At 24.7% G+C, this 26,854-nt stretch overlaps 1 protein-coding gene across 3 annotated transcripts in view; it reads left to right on the forward strand.

Annotated features, from left to right (window-relative positions):
* LOC112591365 (calcium/calmodulin-dependent 3',5'-cyclic nucleotide phosphodiesterase 1A-like) overlaps positions 1–26,854 on the forward strand; it is a 350,746-nt gene that overhangs the window by 193,347 nt on the left and 130,545 nt on the right. The window contains exon 3 of one of the 3 annotated variants that reach the window (XM_025335166.1): positions 878–898. The exons of the other annotated variants lie outside the window; for them this stretch is intronic. Coding sequence (XP_025190951.1) covers positions 878–898 — 21 coding nt within the window. The remainder of the gene's footprint in view (positions 1–877; positions 899–26,854) is intronic. 3 annotated transcript variants of the gene reach the window in all.

Here is a 26,854-nt window from a genome sequence, read left to right on the forward strand (position 1 = left end):
CAATAATATTATTTTATATGGTTGGAAATTATTATAATAGTGTTGCTCGTTTATTCGTCATCGGCGCCAAAATTCTACAAACATTTTGTATTTGTTTCGTCATATAACCGCATATTGATCAATATAAAAAGGCGAGCATTTCGTCGGCGAAGGTTTGTTTATCTTTTACCGATATTATCAGCGGCTAATGGGTCAAGTAAACATGACGATAACGGTGGTGTTTGTAAAAATATAATGATAGTATCACAATTTATGGTACGCACGCGTACTTACTAATTATCTTAGACGGTAAACAATGGGTCGAATATTATGATATTAAGCCTGTTAGATGAAAAATACGGCACGAGAATACATAATATTTATTATCCCTGCGTATTGTATAAATATAACGTATTTCAAAAACCACAATTTAAGCCGAACACAATTTGTATGAACAAACGTGTTAACTTTTACTATGTCGCGAACTTTAAGACTGATGTTTTAATGTAACATTTAGTATTTACATCGCCGTAAATCCGGTAGTGGAAATAATAATAATGTACGAGTAGGTTTTAGATTAATTTACCAAAACAAGTTAAAGAATAAAACATTTAAATGCATGATATTGAATTTATGTGTTTACCGATAATTACTACAATTGATACAATGATTGTCTTGATGTAAACAGAGAATAGTTTTTTATAAGACTGATTTATATAACAACCTTATTTCATGATAAATATTGAAATGTGCTTGATAACATATACTGTGAAAACAATTGTGCTAAAGTTATAAACATAATATATAGGTTGTTAGTTGTTGCAGATATTATCTTCAAATTATGTGTTGAATAATTGATAAATTAAATTTTGTTTTAATACATTTTTTTTTTTTTTAGTTGAACTACCATCTTATGGAGGTAAGATTATAGTTATAAGTGTAACATATTTAAAAAATTAATTTTGAAGTAAATAGTAGCTATTTTACATCAACAAAAATTATAGTATGTGAAAAAAAAAATCTAAATCAATTCTGTAAGAACAAAATACTTGAGTTAACATAATATGATAATATTGACAATAATAAGAATTAAACAATAATTGTATGGATCAAAGAATTATTATTAAACATTTAAATTCAATAATAATGCATTGGGAGTATAAAATAGTTTGTTTGTATGACTATTTGAATAAATTAAAACTAATTAATAAAACATTTGTAATATAATTTTTGATTACAAAACATTTTTTTTCTCATAACGTTCATTAAGAAACTAAAACGGCATTTTTGTTTTTAATATTTTATGCATGATCATTTTTAATTGCATGTCATTGTAATTTTTTCCAAAAAGTTAAAAGTTTGTGGTTAGAGTGTTTTGTAAATATTTTACATTTTTAAAAGTTGATATTATGACTCTACATTAATAATTATATTTTTAAATAGACACTTAAGTAAAATAATATACCTAATTTTTTACTAAATAGGTATGTTATGGGCCTCCAAAAACTTTAAAAAATATGTAGGCTGTATGGTCAAAAAGCAATTTCTTGGATTTCGAGAAAATATTTCTAAAATGATTCAATAAAGTAAATTAAAATAAATTCTATTAATTCACTTTGTTTCATATTTTATTTTTTCTTAGAAAAAGTCACATTTTAATTGAATCTTACGTATTTTAAATAATTAATTTTTCTTTGATCATTAACGGTTATTTTAAATACCTAAAAGAAAAAAAATCTACCCCAAAATTGTTCACCAAATATAAATGTTAATTGTTTTAGAAAATAAAAACAGTACTTCTAAGCACATCAAAAAAAAAAAAAATTAATAAAGAATAAACTGTTAATTATTTATAAATCATTAAAATATAAAAATCAAAGAATTATCCTTGGTTAAAAATTCGAAATGTGCCTCGTCATTTACTATAAATAATGGTCGTGATAATAAATTGTACTGTACGTAAAAACGATGCTGAACATAGGCTCGTGTTTATTTCAAAGTAATATAAACGTTTTTAAATATTTTTCATTTTTTTAAAAGAAATTACTGAATTAGTAAATTTAATTTAAGTCTGTCAATGAAAACACTTGTTTAGTGCTTCCTACTGTTTACCCCATTGATATATTATTATTATTATTTCGTTTTTATCTTCACAATCAATGCTTAAAATTATTTAAATTGTTATGAAAATAATTCAAAATAATAACAAAATTATATTATTATATTGTATCTACTTTATATTTCTAACACAAAATTTGTTTTGTTGTATCACTCACACGAGTGAATACGTGTTAACACTTTAAACGTCTTACCCTTATACGCTTTAAAGCAATGGACGTATCCAAAATTTAATTTAACTGGCACTGCCTCCTTATAATGAGATACAATGGTATACTTTTATCATTTAAGGTATGTATCTTCAAAACTTATTACCATATAATATGCATATCTCGGCTACAGTTACAGCGCTGTAAGAACTTAAAAATGTAAGGACGTTCAACAATTATCAGCAGTTTAACACAAAATATAGTTGTTGAAAATATTTTTACCATGAAACAAACTGTTATGCAAAATATGTATAAATTGATATTTTATGCCACGATAGTAGCACACACGCGTAATATAAACACCCACACACTAAAATGACCGGCCTCTTTGTGCCTGCGCGTGTGATGGTCTTAGATGGTAAAAAATATGCCATCTCAGTACATCTTGCTTCATTGGTTCGACCTACTTTAAATACTTACTAATCAAAAATATACTTCTATATACATTTTATAAAATAATATTAATGACTGTCTACATATACGACAGTTTGTAAAACAAATAGTTTTGTCTTTTAATCTGCGTTCTATTAAAATGTAATATAAATACACATATTATGTACTTACTCGTATATATCAACATCTTTAAGTATCTTCAATAAAAACACTGATATGAGTATTAGACAAAAATTAGTTATAAAATTAAATCAACTTATTATACAAAGACTGAAACAAATTAGAAAATTATAAACTTGAAATTGTATTACCGTTGTAGGTGTATACACGTAAAAAAATATATACATATAAAATGATAGTATCTATGATATAATTAAAAAATAATGGATAATATAAGTAAAAAAAAATAGATAATATCTTTAATCGTTTTATTCCCTTTAAAACATTAAAGGCATACACCTATATAATAGTTCTATAAGGTATCTATAAATACATTTTTACAGAATATAATAAAATCATTCATATTTATATATTTTATATTATACTAGATAATAATATAATATTTTGGAAGTAAATTCTAAACAGTTGTTTCATCATTTCTAAATTAAGTGGTGGCTACAAGATTTCAATCTTTTGGGTCTTCGCATTAGAAGTTGGATCAACAAAATTGTTTTAGTGGTTCACTGTAGTACTTCATGGATATATCCACTTTGAGAAAATCCGTTATACGTTACTACGTTACCCAATACCCATCTATCAGAGTGAATAATTGAACCAACTTGTACCTCTCGTTTGATAATGGCGTGTAAGGTTTCTCGATATCTCTTATAAATAACAAAGTACCTACTGAGCTTTAACTTTATTGTCATCCTTAATGCACAGGCCAAATGACGATGGGCCTGCAAGCGGCCTCCCTCAGTTACACGCTTTAATTTTTTCATCATCTGAAATATTTTTCACAGGTAAATCTGTTAATATTTTAACATTCTTAAAATACAATTTTTATTAATATTTTTTTTTATAACATTATAATATTCTATAAATATAAAAATATTATACACATATTTTATTTTTTGCTTGCTCCACATTTTTCCAAAATCATTAAGTTATTGATGTTATTCGTATATTCAACCAAATATATCCCGAAAATATAGCTATTATTTGTAAAATGTATTATTGTGACTAAAGATCTATCCATTAAATTAATTATAATTTATCATAACTCTTTGAATTGATAATACACTAATACGAGTTATACGAATACTATAATACGTTTATTATTATTAATTTGTCCATAAAAGGTTCACCCTATTTATTTTACTAAAAATAAAAATATCTAAAAAAAAATATTTAAAAGCTAAAACCCAAGAAAAGTATATCTTAAAGTTTATTAATTTCCTTAGTTAATATTCTAGGTCGTTGGAAAAATTATGTTCATAACGCTTATTCTCAGTTTTTTTTTTTTTTTTTTTTTTTAATTAAAATATGACATTGAAACAAAATATTTTATAGCTTTTGATATTTTCATTCTAAGCAAAAATATTACCAAAAATATTAATAAAAAGTTGATTTGCAAGGTTTTAATTGTTGATAATTTAATATACATATTTTAGAAAATATTATTTTTAAATAATTTAAACCCATAAATAGTGTTGTAATTCATAACGGAATGTACCAACTATACACACAAATATAAAATGTGGGACATAAATATATTATCAAAACATAAAATCGATAATAAATTGTTAATAAAGGTGATTCAAAATAAACTCAATGTCTGATTATTCACAAAATATTGGTTAACTATTATTATATAAATTCTATTATAAATTGATATTGTATAATAGGTAGTGAACTAAATGGTATAGAAAATATCTAATATTTTTTTGTTAGACTCCGTTTTACGAACAAGCTACCAAAATTACACGATATATCGTTTTCATACAATATAGCTTCCTCTTCATTTACAAAATCCGTGGTTTATAATATTTGTATTCTTATCGCGTGTGTATCTCATTTACTCTTATAAAAAATTTAATTTACCTGTTAAACGACCACATACATTACTCTCAGTGTTTAAATGCTAATTAACAATTGGTACATGAGAAGTAGTAATATTCGTAAACATTGCATATCTAGTAAGATTATCGCTGAAAATTAAATTATCGTTGAAAGAAATAGGATTTCATTTTTATTTTTACTTCCTTATTTGTTAGTTTGTATTAATCATTCACCCATTCCATTAATATATATATATATATATATATTAAAATTCTTCTATTTTTGTTATAATATAAGTATATTTAATCTCCGAATAAATTTGTATTTTTTGATAATTGAGCGGCATTATTAGCCACTAAACTATTAGTTGATATTATACAATTTATTTTGTAATCTTTTTGTAATGAACATTTTGTTTTATCGTGTAAATGGTTTTAACTGATTTTCTATTGAAATGTAAAATAATTTTGGTGTTTGAATAACATTCACATTTATTATAAAACAAAGAATACTTGTATTGAAACGTCCATGTACAAAAATCATAGTTATATTGTTTTAACAATATTCGTATTGTTAAACACTAATTCACAGTACAAAGGTTAAATTAACTTAAGGCAATATTTATTTTAGGGAAGTGTATAATTTTCTTCAGTTCTGCCTACCTTAACTAGATAATAATAGCTTAATATAACATAATCGTTCGAAAACCAAACGTTATTGTCTCGTAATTAACCAATAATTTGGATCATTATTCAATGTTTTTAGGGCTATCCGCCAAACGTTATGAAAGCGTATTAAAATATTATAAATTGTAAACCATAATATTATCTTCCAGTACTTCGCCAGCGTTAGGTTAAATTAATAAAGACAATTTTGTACAGTCTTTGAAGACGGTTTATATTATAACCTAGCATGGTTGTCTTTGTATATTAAAACTTAAATAAGAAAATTGTATTACACGTTAATGTGTCATATATATTTAATGTTAATCAAATTTTTTGTGTCTGGAGATGGGAACTTAAGACCGGATGTTCAAAGGAACAAGTTTCCTGTGGTTTTTTACTAGCTTTATTCAAACTGTGTAATAAATATAATGTGCGTAACCTGCAGATCAGGTTTTCGATATTGCTTGTACAGATACCATTGACCGAGAATAATAATTACAAAAGTTTTTCAAGTTTTCGGTGAGTATCGAACTATCCGTGCGTAAAGAAGAGTACGGACTGGGCTGATATCGTCTTCATTAATCCGTCGTGCATACATATTTGTATGAGTGGCATATTATATATATATATATATATATTGGGTTCGACGGATTATAAGTAACCGACTTATATTTTAAGCCGCTATCCAGTTTCTTAATTACTAAAATTATCAAAGTGTTGTATTTCATCGACGTTCGCACTTAAGTAAGTTTAGCCTAATTACCGTTGCGTATCATATGTTAGCAATAAACTACAGAGCGCGCTTACTATATATATAATTGTACCAAACATGCACACACCGTATAATAATATTATATTACGACGTCAATACAAATTTCGTATAAATGATAATATAATAAATTTAATATTATTTAATTTAAGTATATATTTTTAAAATCGCATTAATCGGACGAATGAACCATTTTGCATAATATAATATACTTAACGAGTAAATTATAGCGTGTCGATTGGGGCAAGTTATGTGTTATAAAATAAATATCGCGTGACTTATGAATACCAAGTCGGTTTTAGCGGCGTGCGTCATAATTGGTTACCGAAATACAAATAAGATTTTGTCAAATTAAAGCACCGAGACTTGAATTTTTAATTATATAAAAATGGGGCGTTACTTAGGCACAATCAGACTCACGTACGGTTAAGTTCAAAAACCATGACGGGAGATTTATGCGATGATATACGCGAAACACAAAACATTAATTCGTTAAAGAATTTAAAAGTATACATGCATTTTAATTAATTCTAACGATTAATTATTAAACACAATGAATATTTTCCTGTTAGTAATCTTTTTAAAATATTTTAATTGAATAAATGCAATTTTTAAAATTTGCAAAAATTATTTATTCTGAAAATTACTAAACAATTAGTTTTAATTTCTTTATTTCAAAAAATACAAATAGATATTAAGTTCTTCATATGTTTTATCTTTATAAAAGTGAATTTGTCTTAATATCATTAAAATCTATTTGGAAAATATTTTAACTATATTTTTAGGGAAAATATAATATCATATAAACTGGCTGTAGAAAACATCTAATGTTTGAAAAATTAAAAATTAAATGTATATTAAATTTGAGCATAAGACTATTGATACTAACTTCAACATTATGGTTACTATTTTATATTATTTTGTAATGGTATGATGGTTTAATATAACTTTTAAGATAAATATAATAACTATAATATAATAATTACTAACTTTAGCCTACAAAAATAATATTTTTTTTTGACGAGTATTTACAAAATTATTTATTTATTTTATTTATTTAAACGTTAGTCCATTTCAGCATAACAAATAATAATGATTAATTTTAAATTAGTTATAATAATTATAATAATAAAATTTTATCTTTTTTTTTTTTATGAATTTAAAAAAAAAATATCCTCTTTGTGTCTTTTATTTTTTAAAATAAAAAATTAAAAACATGATACTTTAATTTTTATATAGATAAAAATTTCAAAATTGAGCTTAATTTAAATTTAGATTCTCTAATATTATACTTAAGAGCTAAAAAGCAAGATAGATCATAGAATGTTTCAATAAATAATTTATACTTGAACCATGAATTGGAATAAGTGTAACGTTTACATAGTATAAATAACTTAATTCACAAAGTGAAACGGTATTTAGAATATTCTGAAATACATAATTTAATATCAGTATTGTGAATTTACGTGATTATCATAGATGATTTTTATAGATTTTAATTAATTTAAATCGATTTATATAATTATGATTTTTTTTAAGTTTATAGCGTATTGTTAAATTTTTTAATTTCAGAAATTTTTAATATGGTTATTACACTGATAATAACGATTTTATGAAATATTAATTAATAAATAATTCGTAACTTTTTTACTGAGAATATTTTAACTGTAAATAGTGTACAAATTGTGTACTTAATATTACATATGAGAATTACTTTCATACAACAAAGGCCTATATTATAATTAATACGTAATACTTTATTTATTTCTTCTATGAAATCTTTATATATCAATTTTCACCCGATTTAGTACTGAAAATAGGAATATTATTATCACTGCAACTTTTCATTGCTGCCTATTTCTTAACAAAATACTTCTACAGTATACACATAAATATACGCAGTAATAGCTAATAACGTACAAAAAATATGCAGTTATCAAACATCGAATTTCCGAAGACACAGGTTAGTGCGTCATAAGGACTCGACAACAATTTTCTAAAATCAACACACGAATTATAGTCGTCTCAAGTGACTGTGACGTGTGTAGATACTTGTTTATTAAGTTGTGACTGATATCGTGTTGTCATGTTTTTCTTTTTTTGCTTTTTTTGTTTAATTCACCCAATTGACATGATAACGATAATGTTTTCTGCCGTTTACTCATTACTATCTAAGGATTAAGTTTACCCACACATAAGTGTATACAAATTGTAGAGAATGGCTACATGGGCCAGAGTTCTTCTTATTTTGTTTTAATAAAAAAATAATAAGAATCTAAATCTTAATAGAACACATATGTTACTTAATTAAAACGTCGTCGTGATTATTATATTATTTAGGTATTTTTTAATAAAATATCTACTAAACCGCGTTTACAAACATGATTCTTGATAAAATATTACCATTTGTAAATTATGACAGTTATATACAATAATGTTTAATCCAATAAATCACGTGAATTCATTTGTTAATGAAACGAAACGTAAAACCAATGTGTTGGTAGTTCTCCAACCGATTAATAATCCCAAGGTATCAAATCAATAGCATCCATGAGTTAAGGAATAATTGAAAAAAATAAATTAATATTATAAATGATTATGCTACGAATTTCCTTATCGGTTTAACACAAACGCGTGCTGAAAATGAAAGTTAAATTCCAGATTAAAGAAGTAATGTAATAAATGAGAAAGCAAAGTTTATCTAACTTATTTTACTGAACAATAAAAATAATAAAAACTGAAGCATTCTCTTCGTTTCTGAAACAGTGATTGCCCGGAGAGTGAAATAGTGATCATTTGTCTTCTGAGATTTAATTCAATCAATGATAAATCGTCGTATAAATACACATAGCATTTATATTCATTTCAAATGTAGCTCATTATTATCATTATTTTTATTTATTTATTTTATCAATCGTTTATTAAAATATATTTTATTTGTTCTATACAAGTTCCTATTTAGTAGACATTATTCGAATTTTTTGTGTACCAAATTAAGATTATTTTGACTTGAAAGTCAGTCGCATAAAAATCCTTGTTGTTTTGTATTTGTCTAAATATTAAGATGTTATTATACGTGGTTACTCCACAATTCCAATTTTATTATTTGACAGTATAACATGTGCAGTAATTGTGCTACAATTTGGAAAAATCTAATGAAAATGTCTGAACCACAATTATTTTAAACAAAACAAACCACCAGAAAATATAAAAGCGAAAATAATTTATAACTATTAGATAAGAAAATACAACTTTAATTTTACATCGTGTGAGAGAGTGTTTCAACCGACAATTACCGTGTGTATTAACTTAGGTAAACATTTTTACAATGTGAAACTTCACAGTGAGCGCACATTTATACCTATATAAGTACCAATTATGCGTGTTCAACATATATATAAAAGCAGTATTTAACACACATACACACACACATACACATACACACATATATATATATTATATTATGTTCCTATTACGACCATCGCCTCACAAAGCATAAGAAATGGCTGGAAAAATCTTTGTAAATAAAACGTTATTGTTTTTCGTGTAACCAATTTATTATTCGTGTATATACTTATTTAAGAGGTACAATTTTAATTAATATATTATTTAAAATAATTACATAGTTAATATAATTAGAGACTAGACATCTAAGGAAATAAAAATAACTTAATACCTTATTGTCAGTATTTCCTGGTTGTATATTACGAATATATTATGAAAAATAAAATGATCGCCAAGTTCATCATCATCATAACATACATATTTTGATAATATTTATATTTTATAATTCATTCGTATAATGATAATATAATTAAATAGATAATTAAAAAAGAATGATAAACATGTATATTTTCTATTATAATGTCAAAACATGTCTATTTTTATCAAAATTAAAAAAAACAAATATGCACTATGTATCATCACATTGTTGGTTTCATATTAAAATATAACAAATAATATTATTAAATTTATAATAAATTAATATTTACCTAATACAGTTAGATATTATTTAAAATTCCTTGGAAATATTGTTTTTAACTTGGGGAAAAAATGATCATTGTCATTATTGACTGGTAATTTATTAAAATTACTAAATATTAATATTACCACTAATAAAATAAGTAACTTTATAATATGACTCTGTCTTTAGACAGAAATAAATTAAACAAGAGATAAGATTGTTGCGATATCTACTCAGCCTAAATTTTGAATTGTTTTGTTTTGATCGTGAAATCATTTGTGAGCAGCTCAAATAAATAGTTTTCATAACACACCACTCATTATCGATATAGTAACTAAGTAATTATCCACTTCAGACATTATTTTTTTTTAACTAAGGTACGCATTATATTAACCATTGTTTTATTGGAAACGTGTGTAGTAAAAATATAACATATTATTTACTCGTACAGTAATATTGATTAAATCGCCGAATAGGTCATCAAATATGCAGTAAAATATAATATAGTTACAATAAAATATTATAAATGTTAATTACATTCTTTAAGATATTTAATATGAAAAAAATAGACAGAATAGTTGTATATTTAAAATAACAATAGCAATAATAGATTACTATTAAACTCTACGAATAAAATGGTTGTTTATTTTTGTCTAGATATTAGAGTGAAAAACAAGTCTCACTATTTTGTTGTTCATTTAACTTTAAGATTATATCTACACCGGCAGCGGAACACACTATTCCGACTTCAGCATGCGGTGCAATTTCTATAAGTCACTTGATTATTTCTTATTATGTATTTTATTGTTCTTACGAAACAATAACATTTTTGTTGTTTCGCGAAACACACGAAACAGTCAAAGATACGCGCAAGCTGAACGAGCCGAAAAACAATTAAAACTATCCGATTCACAACTTTTAGCAGAGTTAAACGAATAAATGTGCTTAAGCATATAAGCCATTCGGTTTTTAACGTATGTTTATCCATTTTATGTTTTTCATTTCGTTAAAAAAGATTTAGAAAAATACATTATACTATAGTTACTTTTATAATGTTTTGAAATAACACTCAATGAATAAAAATCATACCAGTTGCAACTAGTTTTACTTATCTAAAGTATTACCTAAGATTTAAAATGAGATTCCATTTCAAGTAGGTATACATACATTTATAATAATGAAAATAAACAGATACACGTAATTACAATTTAAAACATACACATAATATGACGACAGAAAATTTAGATTAGTTTATTAAACAATTTCAAAAACATATGCGATAAGGAAATTAATTAATGCTCCTTTGTCGTATGTAATTCATAAAAAGATTAAATAAACATTGAGTATATTTTCATTTGATTGTTTTTTTTATCGTTTGTTAAAAGAATATATATTACGTTTAGATACTACATATATTATGTCAACTGTGGACCTTAAATACAGTTCGCCATAAACCGACAATTATTTATCCAATTACTATACTTAAATGTTAAAATACATTAAATGTTACTTGCTTATTCTTTGTCCGTGGTGTTTGAAATTTAACTGAAAATATGGATTTTAAAAAGATTATTTGAAGAAGGTTATTATACAGATTATTTAATAATCAAAAAACATTGTTTAAAACAATCAATATAGGTATTCGCGTATTTGCTGGTATTTTATCTCAGGGATTGTATAACTGAAATGTAAACAGCATTGGTTTTGTATTAATAATTATTGCACAGATACATATAAAAAAAATATATATATATAAGTATGCAAAACACAATATGCGTTCTACATACTTAAGTATATGAAAACACATGTGTAAAATAATAATAATATAAAAACTATCGTTATTTTATTTAATTTTTCAAAAAAGTGAGATTTACATCAACAAATCTCATTTTCTCAATACAAAACCGATATTTTTCATCGCCTGTCTGAGTATACATTTTTAAAAAACTCACTTTAAAGCTAACGGAACATTTTTTTAGTCACGAATGCATATGTTGTTATTTGCAATATGATTATTTTTTTTTTTTTTTATCATACATTACTTACGATACATTGTAATGTAAAAAACAGCTCGTTGGCTTTTATAAATTGTATACATTAGTATATTATAATGTACGTTTGGATAACGTTTAAAGCATCTTACTTTGACATTCAAATAATAGTAATTATTACCAAACAGTATACGAGCGTTTAATATTATAATTTGGTATAATATAATATTAAACGTAATTATGTATTTCAGTAACGAACTGAATTAAATTCCTCTTTTGAACGTGATTAGAATTTGTTTTTAAATGTTTTTATTAGATAGATGTAAATTTAATTATACAATTATTAACTGTAATTAAAATTTAACGACAAATAAAAAAAATATTTTAAAGTTTATAATGTATATCTATTAGAACATATTATGTAATAAACATACCACACAACGGTTTCGACACGTTTTTAATGTTGTGACATGAAATGTATTAATGATTTCATCAATGAGAACGATTGATTTCTATAATACGTCTGTATTTAATCATATAATAGTATATTGATACACTATATATAATAATATTATAATATATATATATATAGGTAAATTTAAATACATTATTGTAAAAACGTTAATATGTTATGTACTGCATGCAACACCGATAGTTGATTGCATAAAAGCACTGACTGTAAATGACGTATGCATATAACATAATACTATCAGTTCGTTAAATTTTTTCAAATACATTCACTGAAAGTTACCAACCACTACTCACCCATTGGAAGTCCCATTTACCTTCTGAAAGTAAATTTTATTCGTATCATAAAAAGACAGCAATCCACGTTATAAAATTAATAGTTTGTGTGTCGTGAAACAGGATTGGTTAGTAATTTAGGATATTTTTGCTGTAATTAAGATGAAGAACATTTATGAAGGATTTATTCATTATCCAATTGATATACAATTGCCCACAGAGTCCTTCATAATATTTTATTTTAAATATTGAAACAACTTGTTTTTAAATTTCTTTTGATTTTATCTCGTTACTTATAACTAAAAATAAATTCATTATTTTTTTTTATTTTTTAAGTATAATAACAAGACAACTATTAATTATTATAATATGTACCTGTTTACCAAAAATATATAAAAAACTAGTTTATTTGATAAATGAACAGACAAATAAATTATAAAAGACTCACCAATTAGTGGTAATTATTTAATGAATTTATACACTTTAAGTTTTAAATAGCCTGTTGTATCTTTGAGAGTATAAAAAATAAATAAGTTCATGATTGGAGTATATTATATATTTTAATTTTTTGGGAAAACTTTTATAAAGGTTTGGGTTAGTTCAGTAGTTATTTTTACGTTTACTCGTTAAATCAGGCAAAACGTTTTATATGTAGCAAGCAGCATATTTTATTAATGTCCTTATATTAAAGGGTTTGGAAAAGTTCCAGGATTACGATTCTATAAAACTAAACTAGCCTTATGATTCTTTTGTGAAATTAAAGTTTGTCACGGAATGATATTTTGGAATTTATTAAATGATGAATGTTACGTTATCTCATAAAATTGGTTAATGTTCATGTTTCGTTTAGATGAGGATCCCTAAATTAAATTTATAAACAAAATATGACATAATATACCGATAGGGTCATAGGAGGATATTAATAAATTTTAACAAAAAGTGCATTAATCCGTTTGTTATTATTACGAGGTGTTACAGTATTATTACATTGCAATCAATAAAACTTTAAAAAAAAGTTACAGTATTGGTTTTTAATGTTGCTATTATTTCCAAACTTTAGTTGTTGACATACTTATGTTACTTTCAAAAGCATTTTGCCATTAATATCGCTTATTTTACGTAAGTTAGGTTTTATTTACACTTTTTGTTTGATTATTGTACTTATTTGTGTTTTTGACATTTAACATAATCTTGCAACTTAAAAGTTATAATATTATTCTAAATATATTTTGTGAACTAATTGAATATTATTCATTAATTTGAAGTGTATGTGTCTTGTAATAAGCCTAAACGAGCTTTACATCATTAAAAATAATATAATGAATAAACTAATATAATAAAATAATGAGGTAATATAGATTAAACAGTTTTGTCATACTTTAAAAAAATGAAGTGAAACAAAATCGACTTTTATAATTTAATAACTTAATAACGTTATATTTTATTTAAAGCTAGAAATACATACATATTCCTTAAAATATTTAATTTTATACAGATGTTTATGAGAACTGAGTTTATGAACCACAAATATTTAATTAACACATAGTTGTAACTGTACACATTTTGTTATTGTGTTATATACAAAATTATTTTTCAATTATTATCACAAAAAAATATCGTTAACATTCTGTATTTTTTTTTTTTTGCATTATAAATTTTCAAATTTTTAACCATAAATAACTTAACCATTTTTAAAATTTTAAATTGATTTATTCTACTTACATATTTTAGTTTGGTGAATATGACGTTTTATTGCAAAATGTAGTAATATATGGTTATCTTGTTTATGGTGTCAAAGTATAATGTCCCTAATATCTAAAGATACCTGATTCTTCCGCATAATATACATATTATTGTTTTATAGAGTTATAATTTAAATATATTTTCTCAAAAGACATTTGCTTTCGTAAGATTATCGGACAAACAAAATCGAAATGTGATTGCAGTCTCAAAAATGTTTTTTTGACTTTTGTTCAACTTGCATGAACAGATTTATACAAAACCGGTCTAAAAAAAATGTCATGTTGATGCTAATATGATGCATGGTGAAACAGTATGAATTTTAGCGGACAAAATTAATATCTCTGAAAATTAAATAACATAATTAACTAAATTAGCTTTATTATGACTACCTTTAAAAAACATATTAGATTTTGAGTAAAATTAAGTTTTTTTTTTGTTATTAAAATGATGATGTTCATTATTTTTTTTTTTCGTGATTCTACTTTGCAGTAGTAAATCTACATCAAAATATTTTTATAGTTTCTTATAAAATTAGTAATTAGAAGAAATGAAAAAAAAATAAATAACAGCTTTGGTGTATTATAATATTCTATGTCATATTTTAAATCAATAAATAATTAAATCGAATCAGTTTTGAATCATTTATTTGTATATTCAAAATAATAATAATAATAATAAATAAATAATTTAGAATGTAAAATATGTATAGTTATTACGATTTTCCTATTACTCTAATAACAAAACTAAATTAGTCGCACAAAATGGCATACCATAATTATTTATAAACACAATTTTAAGCTAAAACTAGGTATTTTTTTAATTTAATTTAATTAATAACTTTTAATATTTCAAAACATAATTCAATACTTATTTAATCTTATGATATAATAATAACCTAAGATAAGTACTTTCTACTATTATACTTATTTAAATTTAATTTTTTTTAATAAAGCGTACAGTAAGTAAATATTAATAAACATTTTTAAACATGTTAAATACTAAAATACATCGTGTTAACATTAGTTTATAATGAACTGTAATTAATTAAATTAGATGCATATGATATAGTTTAACTATAGCAAAGAAAAATCTTTTCTTTGTAAATTAATTAGCTAAAAATAAATATATTTGTTTTTCAGCAAATAGATATTAAATAATTTTGGATTACTGTTCAATGGTTTGTCATTACACAATTATTAAAATAAAATACTTGATAATATCTTATATATATATGTATATATATATATACGGTTAAGTAAGTGAACAATATGTAGAATGTTATAATATTATATACCACGGACAATGAACATGCGTGCTATAATACGCATGCGATTAAAACCATCGTTGTATTTCCTGCAATTCTGATTTAATTTTCACAAAATATATGATTTCTGTAATAATAGATAATATTATATATTAGCTGTATTACTCTACTCCACCTGAGATTAATATTAATTTATCTATTTACAGTTTGTTGTTTCGTTATTTTACTTTTATTTAACAATTAATGACTCAATATAAAATAATATAAACAAATAAAAACCGTATACTTTCATAAAAAACATAAAATAAGCTTTTAATTTTTTTTTTTATATATAATTTATTACGATTTCTGCGATGGTAGTTGGTTTCGTGTCGTCGAAGTTCATCTACGTTCTACGTCCGGTCAAGCGAAACGTTTCCTTTAATGCGATATTTTCGATGATTTTTTATTAGGTTTTTTTAATCAACTCGTATCTTTCCCGATTACACGCACCATGAGACGATTAAACGATGAATTCGCTTAAACGGAGTATCTGACCGTGTTTGTACTCACCCACCCGTCCATATACTACGCGTATAATATACTTGTATATCTGTAGTACTATATGGTGAGGGTCACCAATGTAAGTTAGTAATTCAACTAAAACCGGAAAAGAAAAAATAATAATAAAAATGTAGTTCACCGTAGTCTTAAAAGTGTAAAGTCATTCGCGCAATGATATTATCACTGGTGGTACAGCGAGGAGGTCACTGATCCACAAATTTTAATGTCTTTATACGGATTATCACTAACTATTTTAAACACAAACCGACTGTTGTATAATGAGCGCTTAAGAATATAATAAAGTAATTATTACTGAAAAAATATAATATTATTATCATAATAATATATTCTTTAGATGGTTAATTATTTATTTTTATTTTTTATGCGTTTTTTCAATAGGTACCATATTTTTAGTCAGATTTAAAGAGCTTAGCTAATATGATATTTCAAGACACTTAATCCTGAAACATTTTATTACCATAGAATCGAAACATACAATTTAGTATATAATTTAATAACACATTTTGCAGTCCATACAGCTGACATCCATCTTGTATTAAAATATTTTAATATTTAGTTATTTTTCAATAATTCTAATATATTTTTATTTATTTTTTTTTTACAGCATACACTTATATGATATACAAAATAGTTATTCGCCTCGCATAGTGTTAAAATCATTTAATTTTATTTTGAACTATACATTAATCTAAATCAAATTTTATAATTTTTAAATTTTAGACAACATTATCAATTTATATTAATATTTTAACATTTTATAATTCGTAAAATTATTCTATGTATAATAAATATTACATATTATATTTTATATTTTATGAACAAAGTATTACTATATAATATTATTTTCAGAATATAAAATTGAATAGCTTAGAAGCTACTCATTATAATTTTGGTTTAGATATATAAATATTTTGAAAAAAATCATCTACTTACATAACAAATTATAATACTTACTTAAAAAGAGTAGTCCTTATTTGATAAAAGTATTTGTTTCACCATAATCACACTTCGCTTCTTAAATAGTTTGAAAATGTAAGAATTTTATAGTAGTTACTATATTAACAATTATAATAAAAATTAATAAAATTGAAATTTGAATAAATGCATTATTCAAGGATAAATAACTAAGATTTAAGGATTAATTTCTATCAACAATTTTAGATTGTATATTATTAATGAACATGAAAAAAATAATTTTAATATATCTATTACGTGTCATATACAAAAATATATAAGATTTAAATATAAAATTTTTATTTATACTTACAGAGTTAAAAATACTGTGAATAATCATATTTCAAAAATAATAATAGAAAATTAGTATTATCTGTGGAGACAAAAACGATAAGATATTCGGTGCAACTATAAATTTCATAAAAGTTTACTTATCTATAATCTATGTACCTAAGAATTATATTAAATATTATTGGTAAATTTTTCATACGTGTGATTTTTTTTTTGTTTTCTCATATATCCTATAAGTACTACAAGGACTAGCGTATCAATTAATCCGCACGCACGACGCGATAACAATTTATACAGGCTGGGCTACCAATACGGAATTTATAAGCTTGAGGGGAAATGTATACTAAAACAAATAACTATAAACCCAAAATATACGACTCTAAATATACTACGCGATTGTTTGACCTATGCAAAATGACGACGTAAAAAGTGTATGCGTGTGTGTATGTATGTATGTATGTATGTATGACATATGGAACAAATTTAAGTATAAAAACACAAAACCATTTTACCTCAGGTTTTAATTCATTAACGACCCTCCCGTCGTTGTGTCACGAGTCGTGACGTACATGCTACCCGTCGTTTATATTGTATAATATTACAGGTGTATGTCGTATGACATAATATTATTGTCGTATATTACACGATAACACTTCTACAAGCGTAATAAAACTACAGTATTTATATATTATCATGTTCCTAAATATTATTGAATGTTGGGGACATCAATTTGTCAGCTTACACATTATCCGTCATGCTGTTGTGACGTGGTAAACTTATAACAGTTTTCAGTATGGGTACTCTATCACGCACCCACCCTCCCTTACCGTGCATCCTTGAGTGCGTGTATCAACGGTTAGCGATTTCCAAATATATCTCCCCATATCATATCACTTTACCACCTAGGGATCTTAACTCATCACCCCTTAAAACTTCGGAGACGAGTTCTTCTCGTATAGCTCATCGCAACGCCTGCTCTGTATATCCCATTAAACCAATAGTATAGTATGTATAGATATATTACTTAATAGATACCATGCTATTATTATATTAAACATGATATCCTAAACACGGAAGGGTAGTATAACGTAGTATTAGATCCGTTCCATTTGATGTAGTAATGTAAAAATGTTATATGTGATCATTTTCTTTTGGTTCAATAAGTGAGTTAGGAAAAATCTAAATATTGTGTAAAATAAAACCTCGAAAACTACACCGAATAGACAGCTAAACTCGAATAACTGTGCGCAATTTATTGTAATATTTCAAATATTTCACTAGAAAAAGAAACTATATGACAATTTGAATTCGTTTTACATAGTAATATTTCGGATTGTATAAAATTTAATTTAATTGCCTGCTATGGTTCTACGAACCGTTTACAGTTTCATACAAACCCTATGCAAGTATTTTTTAGGTCAATAATAATTAATTACTTTATTATATTGTCATACAGTCTATAAACTTATAAACTCATAAACCATATTGAATTCATATATCATAAATTTTAGATAACAATATAATTAAATAGTAGTTAAATAGTATTATTTTACTAATAAATAGCAGATATTTTTTTTTTTTTTTTGCTTTACAAACCTTTCAGAATCTTAGCTGCTTTAACTTAATTTCTTCAATAATAGACAATTAGAAAATCTAAAGATGAAAATTTTAATAAGGAACAAAATAAAATATTCCATCTAGAGCATAGCCATTTCTGTTCACCTTGCAAAAGAGTTGACAAAAATCGAATGTGATCCATTAGTTCAATAGTAAGGATATTTTTATCTGCTTGGAAAAATAAATTTTTTCATATCTTTTTACCATAAAATGAAGAATATAGCTTAAAGTTTAAAGTATTTGTATAGAATTACATTTAAAAAAAAAAATACATGCCCTCTGCGTGTAACCACATTTTATTTAACACTTACTCCAAATTATTTAAACACTTATCCTAATAATTCGTTTAGACGATAATATCTTTCAACATCGAAGTAAATTGGTACAAAGTAAACATACCTTTATAATATTATGAGAGACATCCTCGATATAGTTTCATATTTGTTGATGTATAAGTTTCCGTGAAAACTGATACAATTTAAACGGTTCTCCAAGAATGCGAAAAATATTGTATGCATATAAATCATCACGCGTCATAATATTTTTATCAGTTATCAACACGATATATTCCGGACATTTATAATACAGTTTATAACAGTACCTATACATCATCTTAATCATATTATGGCGCATAATATTTTCGAAACCAGCCATTCAATTTTTTTTTAATTCTTTACAAAATCCAAAAAATAATATATTAGATGATTGATTTTAGAACTATTCACATTTTTTTTTACTCATTTTAAATTTTAAATCATTTAAATTTTGGTTAAAAGTTCATTATTTAAATAAAACATAGCTATAATATAATACAGCATATATATATATATATTTTAATGTCCTTGGCTTTATTATTTTAACGACCTAAAAATGTTAATAATCATGTTAAACGAATATATTTTACATAATATAAGATATAAATAATATGTACAATGCACGAGGATGAAAGCGCTCTTCTAATGAAGCGTGACTCCTGTCCTTTATATAAATTCTGAAGCTAAGTCGTTTGGTTTCAAACGCTTAAGAAGTCTGATGTCCTTAAATTTATCTAGTAATTGGATGTCAAATGGATTGACGTGATGATCTAGCCTTGTTCTGTGTTTACGAGCGAAACTTTAGATTTTCTTTACTATTGTAAGCAACATAATATTACAGTAAATAACTAGTAGGCTGCAATGATAGTCCAAAACGCGATGTTTTAACAACGTTGTGTTACATCAATCTTAGATTTACTAAGTAGTAAAACATTAGCACAATACAATGCCCAAATCGGTTTTATAATAGATAATAATTGTTCATTTGTTTATGGTAGATAATTTGGATTGAGGTTTTAAGTTTTTTGCATCTTTCATTTAATTTGGGCTTTTTTGCTGACGATCATAGTTTTTCCAGTTTAGACGAGATTCATGGTAAATATTACCATGTATTTTGCTAAATCTTATCTTTTTATAGTGATATTGTATGAATGTATTTTTACAAGAAGAGAATGAAATTACAAGGTTTACTGACAATTAATATTGAAAATATCTAATTTCAACGGGATGGAGTAACCTCAAATTCTCTTCGAGTATCATCAATGCAATCAGTTGGACGTTTGCTGATTCTTTCATTCATTGGACATCTTGAAATCCTTAGATTAAATCATTTGTAATTTTTTTATTTTCTATGGCGTATTTGTTTCACAAGCATATTCCAAATCTATAAAAAGACGGATCAACAAACAAATTGATAACTTTCTACCTAATATAATGCATAAAGCAATGTTGTATCCAATGAAATTTGAAAACATTTAGCAATGCAGATTAAAAAAAAAAAAAAGAGAGAGAGAGATCACTTTTAAATATGACAAATTTGTAAAATATTATGACTAACTTAACTTACACAAATAAAAAAAATCTCATTCTTTAATCTCAGTTTTAAACTAAATCGTTTCTCTGAACCACTCTGTATGTAAGAAATATGACATTATTATTGTAAATACTACAGCCACTACAACTGTACTGCACGTACGACTCGCATGGTCGTTATAGACGCGTATTCGTTTTAATTTATTTTTTCGCGATAATATTGCGTATATAATGTAGGAATCGAGCAATAATAATTATGTGTATATGATATAAAGGTGTGTGTGTGTGTATTGTAAATAACTGTATCTGTTGGTCGTTATTTCGTGGTCGCGATAATGCACACTCGCGGGAACTATAAAACGACAACAACACTAACAAGCAGCCAACAACAACAACAGCGCCCGACGGCATCTATATGATAACGCAGAAAATCCTGTAGGGATTTAACATGTGTAGCTCCCAAAAACAACGGTCTCCCGTCCAATTAGTTCACATGCTTACACAATTATAATTATCCACGTTATATCACATCACATGGAGGTCCGCCGCCACGATGATAACACCTGTATCATACGTATTATATAATAATAATAATTTTATGCTCTAATTATTATGATTGATGCTCGGAGAGATGAGATGTAATATGAGGTAGGTTTACTAAGATTGTAATACGTTTTGAATAGTCGTATTTCAAATAACCTTTTTTAAATTCAAAAATTCAAAATAGCATTTTATATTATTGACAAATTGTATTTTGTTTCTGAATCGTTTTGTCGTATCATTTTTACGATAACTTTTTTTTTTTATCACACACTGATCAAAGTACTATTTAATACATTTTTTTATACTTAACTCTTTAAAAAAAAAAAGGATAATAACTTATATCCTTTAGGACGAAAACTAATTATTCATGACCATTTTAATAATTATTCTTTTATTATATTTTAAAATTTAAATTGAGTTTACATTTCACGCAGTTATTTAAAATTGTTTCAAGAAGTCTACATATAATTTGTTTATTGTTTTAAACACACATCAATAAGGTACATCTGTATTTTATCAGTTATGAGCAAAATATCCTCTATATGATTCTTAATATTATGACATAATTTTATTGTAATGAATCTACTGAAAATAATTAACTTACTTATATCACTCTTCTCCGTCCAACCCACTTTTAACTCATGCCGAATATCAGTGTACTACTTTTTCATCGTGACCCTGATGACATTTTAAGAATGCTGCTATAAAGACATCTCGCCAACCATCAATGACACAATCAGAATAAACAGTTTTGAACTTCTTTAAATGAAAACCCAAGGAATATAAAAAACGAAATTCGAGTTATGATGGAGTTAAAATATGGTGTTCTCACTGTAAATAGAATTCGTGATCTTCCTTGGATTTCGATGTTCGAGTTTTATTTTATATAAAATGTATATAAGTAATACGGTATTTGATGAAATTACATATTTTTAAATTATGAGAAATTTTGACAAAAGCACAAAGTATTCTTATTTAATTCACCCTACACATAATTAAACAGCTATACACTTGGCCATGAATATATAAATAAGATTTTTTAACGTGCGATTAAAAAATAATCATCAACAGAAGTTGCGTTAACCAAGTAAAATTTTATAATTTTATATATTATACGAGCTGGCCACGGTATGATCTTTAGTTAAGCAGTTATTTATAATAATAACGTAATATACCTGTTAAAATTGGCAGAATTTGGAGCTTGATGAAGAGTAATTGGTACTGGGTGCATTTGTTAACATAAATACGAAAGGATAAATTAATTTAATATTTTCCATTAATAATTATGCCTATAAAAAACAAAAAGATATTCATTAAAAATATTAACTGATCAATATTACTCAAATAGTACTTAGAAAAAATTGTGTTTTTATTTTAACATCTCAAATATATGTATTTAGAATATATTCACAATAATTTTTAGTTAATCATTTTTTTGTATCTTGCTCTTAAGTTTGGATAAATTAAAAAAATCCTCCACTTACACTTCTGCTGTTCTTATAATAATGTAATATACGAGTTCATATTAAAATAATATAATAAGCACGTTTACAATTATTATTTTTAATTAAAATTTTTCAATCATGTTAAATTCAGTTTGATTTCGAATTGTTTCCAGGTATACAGTTCAAAACAATATAGTAAATCCGTTTTTAATGCATTTTAGATAAAAAATAATCAATAAAATATAATACAATGACATCGACTTCTTTTTATTTTAATCACTTTGTTCGTTTGTCGTTCTGTATTATTATTTGAACAAAACGAGCAAACTTATCTAGTACTATGGTAATGATAATATACATTACGCAAAAATACGTTGCTTTTATTATTTTTTTTTTTAAATAGTTAAAAAATAATAATAATAATAATAATAATAATACATAAATATATCATCAAGATTTTTCTCTATCAGTAATCTTAAGTTAGTTTTGTATTTTTTAATATGTTTTAATTTTTAAAGTGCAAGCAAAATAAGCATAAAATTTGTTTTATGATTTATTTTGTTTATATTACTGTATATGAATTCATTATTGAGTATGTTTTTCGAAAATAAATAAATAAAATCTTAAAAATCAATGACATCCGGTATACCTTCAAAAACACGAATATCACACAAAATAATATTTAATCCAATTCAAAATTAACGGAGTAACTGATTTTTTTTTCATATAACTACTACTACATGTTAACTATTTCCGTTGGTTAATGCCATATAGTATAATATACGTACTGTATAAACTACTACAGTATTATATTTCGACTTGATGGTATAAACACGAGTATTAATGATATTTCTGATTTCATTACGACTTTTGAACTATAAACAGGTTAGATTAAGTTAGGTAGCTATTGTGTAATTTAAAAACTTAAACTTAAACATAACATATTATAAAGTTAGTAATTACTTTTTACTTTTGAAAATTATTGTCTTCACAGTAATAAAATGTTAACGTATGCTAGGTTAGGCAATTAGAATTTATTAAGCATTATTCATTTATTCGTGTGTAAAAATATTATTAAAAAAGTGTAAAATAGCAAAGTTGACATAGTGAAGAAGTGACAATCATTCAAATTATTTTTATTTATAATTTTAATAAGTTTGAATATTTTATTTAAATTGAAGGACCTACTATAACAATAACACAATACCAATTTCATAAATATTATAGGAGAAATAAAAAAAAAAATTAATTATTATTAGACATTTCTAGTATAGCATATAAATATAATTCCTATTTGAACGTTAAGAGTGATGAAAAATGATTGTAAGTAAAGATAAAATCTTAATTATTTTTCTTACTAATTAAATACAATTTTTGAATTTGAATACACAGAGTTATTTGGTTGTTATGCCATTTTTAATATAATTGTTTAGTAATGTATAAAACTTGAACTAAAAAGAGTATTTTTTATTGTATATATTAAAGTAAAATCAATATTTTCACACGTCTATAATATTATATTTAAATTTACAATAAAAAATCCTGGTGTATTACTAATAATTATTTATAGGCGTTCAATACTATAAAAATATCTATCTTAAATGTATTAACTTAAATTACTGTCTATATTATCTAAACTAAAACCTAACAATTTCGAAAACTGATCTCGAAACCTAAACCAAAATCAAATAAATTTAAAAAAATAAAAAACATTCTCAAAAATAAAATCTTAAATATTTTAAGCGGTTTCAAGTACTGGTTAAAAGTATTTAAAGTTTTAATGAGCGGAGTAGACCAATATTTTTCTGAGTACCCTTATGTGACTCTGCTCGTCTAAACTTTAAATACTTATACCCGAACTCAAAACTATTTCAAAAGCCTATCTAAAATAACTACTCGTTTATAATTTGATTTTTCGAAATACTTTTAAAAATGTATTACATTTATTCTAAAGACAAACGTAAATATCTGAAGGACACGTAAACATGAAAAAGTATAAAATAATAAATTCAAAATTTAATAAAAATTATATAAAGTAATAATATGATACTATTATATAGTTTTCGGTTACAAAGTCTCTACGAATAAAATATATCAACAAAGGATATCATTATAACAACTCCAGTATATCATCCACATACGATTAATATGCATAAAAAAAAAAGAAATAGAATATAATGTTATATAATATTAATATGGACAGACGGGAGAAATTGAAAATCCATCAACTCAAATATTATGTATAATATGACATTGCTTAACAAATAATATTCACAGTTCAAAATGTATTAAACTGTATGCGTTTTTTCTGCAAACATTCGAAACGGTTTTTAAAGCATTTCCATCGTATGCAAAGACGTAGTAGGTTCCTTTGTATTATATTACGCGTGGATATTAAAATTGTACAAACGGTTTGTTATGTACTACGTATAAGGGATGATATTTTTTTCATTAAACAAAGAAAAAATGTACACAAGATTTATTAAAAACAATGAAAATGAAACATTTCATTATTCTGTAAATTAATTTTACTTTTTTTTTTCTTTTTTTTAACAAAATATATTTATTTCGTTAAGTATTTATGTCAACTCAAATAAAATGTTAAACAAGCCAAATGATTTTACTCACCATAGCATCATAATATTTTCAATAGTCTTAGTCGAAATGTGTAAAACGTGCTATTTAATTTTTTTTTTTCATCTTTCCTCTATAATGCCTCTATAATTTGATTTTTATTTCGATACAATATAATACATAATAAACGTTAATTGTTTTGATTGCATTGTTCTTAAACGGCGATAAAATTCTGAAAACATTTCAGCTTGTTAAGCTATTTCGTCAAATCCCTGTAATTTTTTATGCATAACTTAATTTATATTTGAGTGATTGTATAGGAAGTAATTATTATTACTATTATTAACAAAGATACCGTCACTGCTATGTTTCACGCATAGTCGTCGTAACACTACAATGCCCTGGGCTTAGTACCTACTATACATAAGATTTTTTAATTAATAGAGTTGTACTAATAATCATTTTCCGGAAATTACGTACTACTGATACTAAAGGAGAAGTTTATTTTATAGAAATAAATTTCAAGAAGGAAAGCAATTGAAAGGTTAGGTGGATGGATTTTGATCCTTTAAAGGGATAAACCTTCTCTGTGTGACTCACTGTTTCCGCTTACACATAGTGACTCGTTTTTCGAGCTTCTGACACAAAAATGCTTGGTGGTGGTAACGAAAGGGTAAATTCACCATTCACTATTTGATCCCTCGTCCAGAGAAACTGCAACAGGCTTAATTTATATAATACAATTACTATACATAAGTACAACGGATCTAAAACAGAAAAATGGATGGTAAAAGAAGAAATGAATTATCCTATAGTATATAGAGTATTTTTCACGATGTGATGGAGTAGGCAAGGTGTGATTTTTTTAACTATTTATTTTTTTTGAGACACATCTTTTAAAAAAAATCAATCATATTATTTAATTAAATTATATAATTTTAATTTTTTTTAACCAGATCCCCTATTATATATTTTTTTAAGCGTCTTTATAAACTCAATTGTAAATATTACAAAAAATATAATATAAAAATATGTTCAGGTAGGTAGGGTATGTGAAATATGTCAAAACGTAAATTATATACTAAAATGGCATTTAAATATTCGCTCAAAATGGTCAAAATTTATACCAAGTCGGATTACGAGGTATGAATTTTAATTCGTGTAAAGATTATTAGTAAT

The sequence above is a fragment of the Melanaphis sacchari genome, unplaced genomic scaffold (genome assembly GCF_002803265.2).
Source record: "Melanaphis sacchari strain LSU unplaced genomic scaffold, SCAv2.0 Contig132_pilon_pilon, whole genome shotgun sequence".
In the NCBI taxonomy this organism is placed as follows: domain Eukaryota; kingdom Metazoa; phylum Arthropoda; class Insecta; order Hemiptera; family Aphididae; genus Melanaphis; species Melanaphis sacchari.